This window comes from Coffea eugenioides, chromosome 5 (assembly GCF_003713205.1).
Source record: "Coffea eugenioides isolate CCC68of chromosome 5, Ceug_1.0, whole genome shotgun sequence".
In the NCBI taxonomy this organism is placed as follows: Eukaryota; Viridiplantae; Streptophyta; class Magnoliopsida; order Gentianales; family Rubiaceae; genus Coffea; species Coffea eugenioides.
The window spans coordinates 2310077-2323270 of record NC_040039.1 but is presented as its reverse complement, the minus strand read 5'-3'; the positions used below and the strand labels follow the sequence as shown (position 1 = coordinate 2323270).

The window sequence follows — 13194 nt, the reverse complement described above, 5'->3', positions numbered from 1 at the left end:
TCTGCTACTTTTCTGTCTGTTATCAGGAATGAGAAAATGAACGACAAAGAATTCCATTTAGTACCATTTTAAGAACAAGATTACTATGCTGAAGCTCGTTAATTGACCACCTGGAGTCCTATGTGAACAAAAGAACCATAAAAGTCCTTAGAAGGAAAGTAAGCCTGACAAAATACCCATTAAGAATGACCAGGACAGATAGCATAGAATCCAAAAACAACAGCCAAAAAAAAAAATCTGCTACAACCCAGGATTGTTTTGTTGTCCTCCTCGCATGCTCTTCTTCCAACGTAAATAACAATACATAAAACACAAATATACCGCAGCAATAAAAACATAACCTTGGAATAAACCGCAAGCATGCCGGCAGACAAAATCAGTCAACAAATGAAACAAATATAATTCAGCTTAAGCATGTTTACCAGAAATTCGTCCTATAATCAAAGAAATCTAATATAAATTCTGTCTTGGCCAAAATCATTCTAATTAAAGGATGCTGCATGACAAAATTGCTCCAAAAATCTAACAGATATCAAACATTCATGGTAGGAATATATATGCATATAAGCTACCAAAAAACGTAAACCACAAACTTAGCAGGCAAATAACATGGCTAAACTAAAGATCCTACCAGAAAACAAAAAAGAAAAGAAAACTAATATGGAAGTGAGGCAGCTACAATCAATTACGATTCCAAAAAAAAAAAAGGAATTTTGAAACTAACTGCTGCAGCCCACTGTCGAGCCAGGGGAGATAAGTACAGCCACCGTTCTAAACGCCCGGTATCCGCCTACTTCAGCTTTCGAAAGTGGCCAGGAATAAAATAAGCTGGAGATTGTTACTTGTTTGAGCAAGAGAGAAGACTGATTTTTAGGCTGCTTTCGTAAAGTTGCCAGTTGCATCTCTTCTGATTGTTGGGTGGAGTCCCGTTGGGCCCTACAAACATTAAACATGGGCTCGTGTCCATTTAGGATAATATCAGAAACCTCCCCTGGGTTCTCTTAATAAGTTTTAAGAATAATCACTTTTTTTTTCCAACAACCGTTTAAGAATAATCACTTACCTCCCTTATTTTTGTTATTTGTGTAATAAAATTTTTAAAAATCCTAAACTATCCTATTACTTGTTAAATGAAAATACTCCTAAATCACTTTATTTACTTTTAAAAAATCATTATCTGAAAAACAATCTCTACTAGTACTGCCATATTATAATGCTATAGTCCATAAAAATATATATTTGAAAAATAAAAATGATATTTGTAAAGAAATATGCTTGACTAATTTAACTCTATATATTTAAAATTGATTTCTTATGAACTTTATATTTTTTTCAACTTCTTCTCAACCTATGTCCAAATCTTTAAATTGTACTGATCATTATAAAAATCAACTTAAAATAAGCAAATAAATCATACCCATTCTATCACAATCATAAAAACTAAAAGATAAACAAAATTCAATTTATTATAATTTACAAATAAAAATCACATAATCATCCAAAAGATGAATAAGAGAGAATGTTGAAGAAAAGAAAAAGAGAAGAAAATGACTTTTGTTTTTTTGTTTTTAATTTTTGAACTCCATTAATTTGATATATGAATTATGTATCAAGTGAAAGTTAATATTTTTTTTTTTGAATTTATTAGTAGGGGTAAGTGATATTTTTAAAATTTTAGGAGGGTCAAGTGATATTAGAAGAAACCTCAACGGAGGAGGATTCTGATAATATCCCGCCCATTTATCCTTCGGCCAGCGATACAAATTTTAAAACTCGCAAGTTCTAACTAATACGCGTGGTGAAAACCAATGGTGGATTTTACGTTTTCTCATATCTCTCTTTTCGTGTCATCTAATCCTCTTGAGACCATTATCTCTTTGATACCTAAAACAGAGGCTCCAGTGAACTTAACTAGCTATAGACCTATTAGTCTCTGCACTGTCTTGTACAAAATCATTTATAAAATTGTGGCCAATAGGTTGAAAAGATTTCTCAAGCATTGCATCAGTTGTTCTCGATCAGCTTTAATTCTAGAAAGACGGATCCTAGAAAATGTCTTGATTGCTCAGGAAATCCTTCATTTTTTGAAAAACAAAAGGGAAGGAAAAACTAGTTTCCTGACAATTAAACTGGACATGTTTAAGGTTTATAATAGAATTGAATGGAATTTTCTTGGGAGAATGATGATACAAATGGGATTTTATCCTATTTTTGTTAGGTGGATCATGGTCTGTGTCTCTACTGTTTCTTACTCTTTGAACTTGAATGGTGACCAAACAGTAAAATAATCACCTCCTGCTGGCTGAAATGTATGAGATTGAGAAATTTGCTATACCCTGCTATCGTCTTTGATCAGAAATCCACTAATAGATGGCCCCGACACCTGAGCTGAAGTTCCAACCTCCAGAGACTCTTTCGGGCCTCACATAGGTTTTTTTTTTTTATTTTTTTCTATAATTTAATCTATTCTAATTTAAAGGAATCAATAGGAATAAAAACTACATTGCAGAAAGCAACTGAAGACAGCCACGTGACAAATAGTTTGGACTCACATAACTTGGTCTACATGTAAATGCTGTCTCCTGATGGCTCCAACATTTGTTGCCTGAAAATTATGGGCTCACTTGACCCGCTTTTACTGGAAGAAAATGTTCGCGCTCCTTTATTACTTAACGTTCATTTGCGGATTAAATGTGCAAGAAAATATTTGATAGCATTATGCCTAAATTAGGGGTGGCAGCTAATTAAGATGCTCACCGGTAGTTCGCTCAAGCTTGATCGAATTGAAGCTCGACAAATTGCTGAACGATCATTTGCGGCATTTGCTGTTTAAAGATGCAAGAAAATATTTAATAGCATTGTGCACGATTGGGGAGGGAGGCAAAGAATCGACGTACTTGAGAGCAGTAGGTTAAAAACTCCACTCAACTTTGGTCAAATCGGAGATCAAGCTACTCGAGTACATTGATTGTTGAGTCAAATTTGATTCTTTAAATATGTTGAATTTTCCAAACTTTAGGTATATATATTATTTTTATTTCGTATAACTATTAAATTACCAAAAAAACCTATATTCATAGGATAATTACAAGTTTTACCATTTAAATTTGAGCAACTCGATCTCAATTTACTTCTTGAGCTAGCTCAAACTCTTTATATTTCGCATGGGTCAAGCTCAATCTTTTATGGTTTATATTTTACACAAGTTGAACTCGACCTTCAAATTTAAAAATTTGTCAAGCTTGAATTGTCGAACCCCAACTTGAGCTCTAGATCCAATAATGTACTTCAAGTTTGAGTTTGAGTATTTGAGTTCAATTCCGATCATTGTCGCCCTACGCCCAATATCTTACTAGTATTATATAAGATTGAGTAGCTATTTGCTGTAGCAACTCCAAGAGCTGTCAGGTGGCGCAATGAGGAGCTTTCTTTGTTTCCTACTTTCCCTCTTTTGCTTTAAATACTTTTGGGTTAATGTTGATACATAAGTTTTTTTACTCCCCTCTAATTATTATGTAGACCAAATGAACCAACTTATTCAAGAAACATTTAGGTCCATAATAGCTAATTATTTATTACCATTTTAGTCAAGAATCAATAATATTAGAATTGACTAACAATGTAGGAGGTAAAGTGAGAAAAAAAAATAACGTTATGAGTAAAATGCAAATCTGGTTAAACTTTAGGGAAGTTTTTGTAATTAACCCTCATGCAAAATTAGCTAGTAGTATTTGGCAAGTGGAGAAAGAAAAGAGAAAGAGCAAATATTTCATAAATTGAGGGGTTTTAGACAATTGTGACGGAGTGTTGTAGTTGCTGTTGTAATTTTCACATGATATGGTATATGTTGACGTACGTGTAAATTTCATTTGCATAGACCGACTAAATTGTATGAACATAAAGGTGTTTTCAAGTATATCATCAAATCACGAATGATACTACAAAATAATGGGATAGGATCCCTCCCATTGAATTCCTCTCCATTGTCCCCTCCATTTATTTATATCTAAAATTTTATAATTTTATAAAAAAAATCATCTGATTATATCGTCATTTTTCTCTTAATCTCTAGATAAATATAATAAAAAATGATATTCATTTGAGAATATTTTAACATTCAATTTACATGAAACATTTAAATGATAAAAAATTAGTCAAAATTGAAACAAAATTTATAATGATTAATCGGAGGGTAAAACTTAATCAATTTATATGGAAATTGTATGCATAACTAATACAAGTAATCGAATATATTATGGATGATGTTGATTTTCAAAAATAATTTTTAAATTAATTTTATTGGGACATAATGGCGAGAAATTATCTCCATTGCAATAGAAGAAGCCTAACCTTAATTAAAACAACTACGCCAACCACATCAAGTGCCAATTGTACCTATTATAGACCGTAAGCACACCGTTACGCGTGTGACCCCAACCATACGCCCATACTCCTTAAAAATATATATATCAATTGTTGTATTCTAGAAGTTAAAAAAAAAAAAAAAAAATATTCATCATTTTTCAATATAAACAAAAACGTGTCAACTGTCAACAAGCAGTAGCTTCTTCGTTAGGCTATTACTGCTTCTTCATTAAGCTATCTAATGACTGACTTGTATACGTAGTCTCTACTGCCTGCGGAACCTCCCTGCTAAAACCATTTCCTTCATTGAAAGTATTTGGATTTCAATCAACTGAGCTCCATTTACTGCTACTAGTATATTTTCTTTACTGAGGCACGAAAGACATGGATCTCCGGGAATCCATCAGCAACCAAACCCACGTTTCCTTGTCACTCGCAAAACACATTATCTCGACGGAGACCCAGGACTGCAACTTTGTGTTCTCGCCGCTGTCCATCCAAGTGCTCTTGGCCCTGATCGCCTCAGGCTCCAAAGGCCCAACCCAAGACCAGCTCCTCTCTTTCCTCAAGTCCACCTCCACCCACGACCTCAACTCCCTGTCCTCGCAGCTGGTCAACGGCGTCTTCGCCGATGGCGGCCCCTCCGGCGGGCCTCGCATCAGCTTTGCCAACGCCGTCTGGTTGATCAGTCCCTGCACTTTAAGCCTTCTTTCAAAGAGATTGTGGATGATGTTTATAAGGCGCTTCCGATCGAGTTGACTTCCAAAACAAGGTAGTAAGTTAGTAACCGTCTCCGTCTATCATTGTTCATCAGCCTACTCATTTTCCTAATTTCTTTTGTTCTGTTTGAATATGTGTCTGCTGAATCATGGTTGTGTTTCATAATCTCATGCCACGTTAGTTAGCTATGAGACAGCACTTAACCACACGGTGCAATTGGGCATACTAGTTGGAATTAAAAAAAGTAGAAAATAGTCTCTAATTGGCATGTCAAACTTTTGGATATGGCAAAAGTAGAGTCACGTTTCTTGTTTGGAGGGTGTGAATTTTCTGCAACCCCTTTATGTTCAAAATAGCAAACCGTAGAATATGCCAAGTTGCTAACGTTTGTTTTTCTTTATTTCTGTTGATTGTTCTTCTGAAGCCTGATGAGGTGACCAACGAAGTAAATGCCTGGGTTCGGAAGGAAACAAACGGGCTTATCAGGGAGATTCTTCCTAGTGGCTCAGTGGATGGAACAACGAGACTGATTTTGGCAAATGCTCTGTATTTCAAAGGAGCCTGGCTAAAGAAGTTCGACGAATCAAATACCAGGGAGCATGAGTTCCACCTCGTCAATGGCAGCTCAATTCAGGTCCCCTTCATGACCAGAAAAAAGAAACAGTACATTAGCGCCTTCGATGGTTTTAAGGTGCTTCGCCTTCCTTATAAACAAGGTGGCGATGATAAACGCCGATTCTCCATGTATTTCTTCCTCCCGGATGCCAAGGATGGGCTGCCAGCTTTTGTGGACAAAGTCAGTTCCGAACCTGGATTCCTGGAAAATCACTTGCCACGCTCAAAAGTACGAGTAGGCGTTTTCCGCATCCCAAAATTTAAGATATCCTTTGGGTTTGAAGCTTCTCAAAGTCTGAAGCAACTGGGGCTGGTGCTGCCTTTCTCTGGTGAAGGACTTACCGAAATGGTCGACTCCCCTGTCAGTCGAAACCTCTGCGTTTCGAGCATTTTCCACAAATCTTTTATTGAGGTTAATGAAGAGGGAACAGAAGCTGCAGCGGCAACTGCTGCCAAAGTGGTATTAATGTCTTATAAACATTACGACAGATTAGACTTCGTTGCCGACCACCCATTCCTTTTCCTTATAAGAGAAGACATGTCCGGGGCGGTACAGTTCATTGGTACCCTGCTTAACCCCCTTGACTCATAGGTAGCGAAGAATTTATAGTACATGGAATGGAAGTCTTCAACAGCTGCATTTCTCTTGTCTTTTGTTTTATGTTGTAATACCTTACTATTCCCCTGCGTACTTACTCCTATATGTTTGGATTGCATTAGTTGTTGTTCACTCTGTTCTTCGCTCCCCTTTCTGGCTGTTGAATATTCTTGTAGTATGTGATTGTAAGAGTGCCTTTAGTTTTGCAATAAAATAAAATTCCAGATTGTAATACTTAGTAATTCATAGATTGATTAGATCTGGTTTTCCTGAACCAATTCTCTTAATTTGAAATAGCAGCTTCTTTAGCTGCATGATCCATCACTGGACTTAAAGATGCGATTTATTTGTGAAATGTTAGTGAGATTATCCAACCTAACTTTGGATGGAGTGCCTTTTTTTTTTGGGTTTTTTTTTTTTGTGAAAGAGCTCTGGATAGACTACTTTGGAATTTAAAGGTCAAGGTATCAGCTAGTACTTACATGGCGGCAAGTGCTCAAATAAAACTCAACATTACGATCTGCAGTTAATTAGTTAAATTTATGTGGCAAATGGTCATTCTTTTCTACCATAATTAGATACTTTTAATTCCTGCCTCCACTTATCTTCACGCAGTGACTGAGTAGTCTCCTCGAATATTTCAAGCATTCTAGATTTTTTTTTTCTTTTTTGGGGGTAAAATTCAAAGACTACAAGATTTAATTGTTGTTTGAAGATTCTATCCCATCATGTTGCAGACAGTCTGGAAGCACTCCATTGATCTGGGCTTCAAGCCCTGACTTGTAGGCCCAAGTTCCGTGGTTCTAAGGAATTCCCCACAACAAAGGTTATCGCTTCTCCGGGTTTTGACTGCTATCTTTTTTTTAAAAAAAAAATTTTGCCGCGGCACATTGATTTTTTTTACTCTTTTTTTTTTTGGTAAATAAGAAGTTATAAACTCAGAATCTTCTATTTATAAACTGGGCACATTAATTCTTATAACTCTATTCCGTTATAATTGTATACTTGTCCAGCTTGTAAAATTGATTTTTAAGGTTGATGTTAACGGTAAGAGTCGTTCAATTAAGCTTTCTCCACCGTCACCGTCAAGGCTAATCTTTTCTTGATTCAAAAAAAATAAAAAAAAAGGGCTATTGTTTTCTTGATTTTTCTCAGTACTATGGTCATAGTATTTGCCCCCACGGGGTAGCTAGGACGGTGTGCTCCCCCTCTTTTGGGTATGGCCACTTACCTGGCAACCAGAGTTCGAGTCCCGTGGCTTACGTCTTCGGTGTGGAGTGGGGCCTCCTTTCCCGGAGCGCAGGGAATTAGTCAGGCCCCGTAAAGATTGACCCGGACATCCCCTGTGTCGATAAAAAAAAAAAAAAAAAATCATAGTATTAAATAGTAATTTATTGGGTATGATTGATAGATTTGTTTCTTAGTAGTTACGCAGAACTGCAGAAGCCCAAATCACTTGACGCGTAGCCGTCCAAAGGCAAAACGTACCTTCTCTTCCTTCCTAAAAGAAATGAATTTCCACCTTCACTTGCGTTGTCTTGCTCATGCCTTTGGACACCTCACTGCAAAAATGCCCTTTTCTGTGCTAGTATCTGTCCGTCTATCGCTAGCGTCTTTGTCACTATCTCTAATAATAGCGTGCCGGAGCAATCAAATTATTTATTACCCAAATTTTTTTTTTTTTACGTACGAAAGTCATGAAAAATTCATCAACTAGATCATTCGTGTAAGAATTTATTAGGCCATGTTTAGATTGTCGTTTTTTTCTAAAAAAAAATTTACATGTTTTGTGAACACATATTCCTGTCACTTCTTTGCTTCACATGCATTAAATCAAATCGTTATAATATATTTTTTCACAAAAATTCCTAAAGATAGCAGCAATTCGAACAAGACCTTATCTATTCCAAACAATGTTTGGATAGAGTATTATTTGAAATAATTACCGTAATACTTTTTGTGATGTGATGTATGTAAGACAAAAAAGTGATTGAGAATATAAAAAGGTGAGTTGAAAAATGTATTTATGATACAAGTGAATTTGAGATATTTTTGCTATTCAAACACTCCCGGATGGGCTATATTTAGCTTAGAAAATCAGAAAATGGACAAGTTTCGAATAAATGGTCCGTAGGGAAAAGATTCCAGGGCATTTATCACGACCCAATGGTCCTTTCACGTTTCATCTGATCTAGAATAGATTCAAAGCCCACGTATCGAGAATCACATCTCGTTTTCTTAGTAGAGAAGAAAAAGAGAAAAGTTACCTCACCCGCCCAAAAATGATTTATTAATTGCTAAGCAACCTCACTATTGAAGGCAGAGTTATTTTATGCTTCTCACGAGAAGCTCAAGCTCAAGCTCAAGTTCAAGCTCGCCTCTTTTTCTGTTTCCACTTTCCATTTTCCATATACTCCAAGAGAAGAAGAAATGGACCTGAGAGAGTCAATCAGCAAGCAAAACGACGTCTCATTGGCACTCGCAAAGCACGTCATCTCGTCGGAGGCCAAGGACACCAACTCCGTCTTCTCACCGTTGTCCCTCCACGTAGTATTGGGCCTGATTGCAGCCGGCTCCAAGGGCCCGACCCAAGACCAGCTCCTCTCTTTCCTCAAGTCCACCTCCACCGATCACTTCAGCTCTCTCACTTCTCAGCTCGTCACTATTGTCTTAGCCGACGGCGCGCCCTCCGGCGGGCCTCGCTTGTCCTTTGCTAATGGCGTCTGGATTGATCAGTCTCTGCCTTTTAAGCCTTCTTTCAAAAAGATTGTTGATGAAGTTTATAAGGCCGCTTCCAATCAAGTAGATTTTCAAAACAAGGTAATAAAACTTCATGGTCTTTTATCAAAAAAAAAATTTTTCTCTTTTTTCCTGTTAATTTTCTCACATGGGCTTTTTCTTTTCGTTGTGTTAAGCTATTCGTTTGTCATCATGCGTTTGCCTTTTTTAGTTGATTATCTATTGGTAATACTTCCTGCGCCTTTTGCAAGTACTGAAATTGGCTAGTAGGAAAGGGAAGGGGCTTAAAAGAAGAGGCTTTTTTGACTGTTGTATGATTGAGGTTTATGTGCATGTTGCACGGAGGAGTTTTTTGATTGTGAAACTGTTTCTTTAGTTTGTTGATTTTCTTTAGTCTGTCCTAATAAGCACTTTGACGGGTAGAAAAGAATCGGCTCTTCATGAATTTCCTGCACTCGTTCGGATGATATTTGTCGTAAGATTTTCTTGCAATTAGTCTTTGGTTATGTTCTTGGAAGTTGCTGATATGTACGCATATTCAGGTTGAATGCCTAAGACTGTCTCGTTCTATTTGTAGAGAAAGTTCGCGTCTTCATTAATTTCCGGCAGTGCTTCAGATCATACTTGTCCTCGGATTTTCTTACAATCTATTTGGCTTATGTCCTTGGAAGTTAAAGATAAACGCAAACATTTTGGTTAAATGTCAAACTCAATCAATGAGTATAGTTAATTTGCTCACTTGTCTTCTTTTAAGAGTTGATTTTCACTTCCTGATTTATATAGTAAGGGCTGCGGAAGTTGGAGACTGTTTTTTATCACATTATCTGAAATAATAAAGTTTTAGCATAACATTCCTGTGATCTTGAATTGTTTTGATCTTGGAATTATGAGTAGTAACTGGTTCATTTAGGGCCATGGACATCTTAATCTTTACTTATCTTCTTCTGTGATTATTGATTGACCCCTACTCTTCCAGAGTACATCTAAATATGCTACCTAACAACAGATCATGGAACTGTCTTCCAGTGCCTTTTTAGCTTTTCAATATAGTTAAAACTCTGGCTTCTAAGGTTCTCTTTGTAGAGCTATCAACTTGGTTCTCAATTCTATCTGCAAACTTGAGCATTTTGTCTCTTAAATTTCGTGCTTTGTGTCTGAATGAGAAGCTTTGTGCTTTTGCTCTATGCATCAAGTCCTTTACAAAAAGATGGTTTTGTTAATGTATTAGAAATTCAGTATTGACTTGTAATCTTTGTTGTAATATGCATGGGTTCCATAACTAGAGAAAATGGTAAGGAAATTAGCAAGGGAATCAGTAGTGTTAATACGTTTGCTAATGTTTGCATTGGTGTTGATGAAGCCTGCTGAGGTCACCAATGAAGTAAATTCATGGGCCGAAAAGGGTACAAGTGGACTTATCAAAGAAATCCTTCCTCCTGGCTCTGTAGACAATACAACAAGGCTGATCTTTGCAAATGCGCTGTACTTTAAAGGAGAATGGGATGACAAGTTCGACGCATCAAAAACAAAGGAGCATGATTTTCACCTACTGAATGGCAGCACAATTAAAGTTCCCTTCATGACCAGCAAGAAGAAACAGTATATAAGTGCCTATGATGGTTTTAAAGTACTGTGTCTTCCTTATAAACAAGGTGAGGATAAGCGTCGCTTCTCCATGTACTTTTTTCTCCCAGATGCCAAGGATGGGCTGCCAGCTTTGTTGGACAGAGCTGGTTCTGAACCTGGATTCTTAGAGCATCATTTACCACGTTCAAAAGTAGAAGTTGGCGACTTCCTTGTACCAAAATTTAAGATATCCTTTGGATTTGAAGCTTCTAAAACTCTGAAGGGACTGGGGCTTGTGCTGCCTTTCTCTGGTGAAGGCGGCCTCACTGAAATGGTAGACTCCCCTGTGAGCCGGAACCTTCATGTTTCAAGCATCTTCCACAAATCCTTTATTGAGGTTAACGAAGAAGGAACAGAAGCTGCAGCTGCAACTGCGGCTACGATAAGCCTACGGTCTTTGCAATTTTTCAATAAATTAGACTTTGTAGCTGATCACCCATTGCTTTATTTTGTAAGAGAAGACATGACTGGGGTGGTGCAGTTTATTGGTAGTGTGGTTAATCCTCTTGATTCTTAACCGCTGGAGAATGGGTTGCTGTTTCGGTCTTTTGACATGTAGCTTATTTTGTCTGGTTAATGGTATGTATAATGCTATTGTCTAACCCCTATAAGTTCGGCTTTCCGATGTACTGTATGTTATATGTTGCTTCCAGTTGTTTTCAGGTACTTTTGTTCAGAGATCCTATACGTGAATTTTAAGTGTTGTGTTTTCGGCATTGTTTCCCTATAGGTCAAAACGTGAACTTATCTAGCAGTATCTGATGATGACTTGTTTTCCTCTGGTTCAAAGCTTGAATTTAAGAGGGTGAAGCTTTACTGGATGCCAAAAAATGTTGTAACTTTCTGTTCTGGGCGTTGTTCATGCTACTACTCCTGGGCCTGATTTGCCTCGGGTTCCAAATGCCCAACCCAAGACCAGCCCCTCTCTTTCCTAAGGTCGGGCTACACCCACGACCTCAACTTCCTGTCTTCGCCGCCAGTCGACGTTGTCTTCGCGGCCGACGGCGGCCCTTTCGGCGGGCCTCGGATCAGCTTTGCCAATGCCGTCTGGGTTGATCAGTCCCTGCATCTTAAGCCTTCTTTCAAAGAGATTACGGATGATGTTTCTAACTTTATAAGACCGCTTCCGATAGAGTTGATTTTCAAAACAAGATAGTAAGTTAATAACCGTCCATCATTATTGTTCGTCAGGCTGATTCTAGCAGTTGCGGTGTTAGTATCACATGAAACGTTTAGTTAGCTATGAGAAGTATCACATGAAACGTTTAGTTAGCTATGAGAAGGCACTTACCAATATGGACATACTGGTTGGAATTAAAATGTGGCAAAATAAATTAGCAAATCAGATTTCAGAATATGGCAAAAGTAGAATCAAGTTTCTTGTTTGAAGGGACAAATGAAGATTTCTTTAAAGGGGCTCAATCAAAATTCAAGCCAGATACTTAGAAGTTTCTAATGCTAACAGTAAGGTATGTGTTTTATAATTTTCTTTGAATGCTCCGAGAATTTTAACAATTATATGTAAAAATTTAATTTATATTTAGAAAATTTATAATGAAAAGTATACACAATGTGTAACAATTATATATTCCAGTGTGACATTTATTCACATATTCAAAATGATTCAAAAGAAAATAAACTCAATACTCCTTTTTTGTATTTTTTTAAATCCATCTTTTATGTGGTCATTGGATATTTGAATGCCTTTTGCACACAGGATAGAGTGATATTACCACCATGTTGTGTAAGTAGGTAGGCTTCCATGTAGATTGCTATTGATGGCTTTTATTTTTTGTATTTTGTAAGTTTAAGAAAACCTCCCATATTTCTTTTATTTTTTTTAAGTCTATGCGTATTTGAAAAAAGCCATAGTATCGTAAGATAAAGGTACAATTATTAGTATTTTCAAGTATAAATTTTGAGATGTTAATTATCATTCATAATTTAGTTTTATCATCATCACTTAAGAGTATCGTGCACTGACAATTTAAAATATGTTTTTTTTTTGTCAAATTTGTAATGTTTTTTTTTTTGGGTACTATAATGATAGACAGCTTTAATTTTGGTCGAAAAATGTGAAGATTGGTAATCTTTCCATGGGGTTCAAGCTATGAAAAAGGAAAATATTACGCAACGAATATTCAAATTAAGCATAATTTGCAAAAAGATATATATATATATATATATATATATATAGAACAGATTCACGGGCTTAGATAGAATTATATAAAAACAGATGAATACTTCACAGGCTAGGCTACCGACCCAAGAATTGGCACTCAGAAGTCAAAACCCAGCCGCATCTCAACCTGCTTAATTTGCAGTAGAAGCGAAATGCATTTCCCACAAGTACATCTAATATTCTACTAGTAGTAAAAGTTTTTGTCCTTTAATGTTGTTATCGTACGTATGGTTAGGGAGTTGCAGTACTATAGATTTAGATCGTACAGGTTAGACCCCACAGACTCGGACCCCCAGACTCAGAGTCTCAGAGACCAGGCTGCTTTCACGTGCCTTGCTGGCGCGAAGTT

At 36.7% G+C, this 13194-nt stretch overlaps 1 protein-coding gene and 1 pseudogene across 1 annotated transcript; both read left to right on the top strand.

Annotated features, from left to right (window-relative positions):
- Window positions 1-4664: 4664 nt before the first annotated feature.
- Window positions 4665-6517, top strand: LOC113769837 (annotated as a pseudogene).
- A 2095-nt stretch (window positions 6518-8612) lies between these two features.
- Window positions 8613-11384, top strand: LOC113769836 (serpin-ZX-like). The gene is made up of 2 exons (XM_027314137.1): window positions 8613-9118; window positions 10398-11384. Exons 1-2 carry the CDS (start codon window positions 8729-8731, stop codon window positions 11178-11180), a joined length of 1173 nt encoding a protein of 390 aa, XP_027169938.1. The 5' UTR covers window positions 8613-8728; the 3' UTR covers window positions 11181-11384.
- The last annotated feature ends 1810 nt before the right edge of the window (window positions 11385-13194 follow it).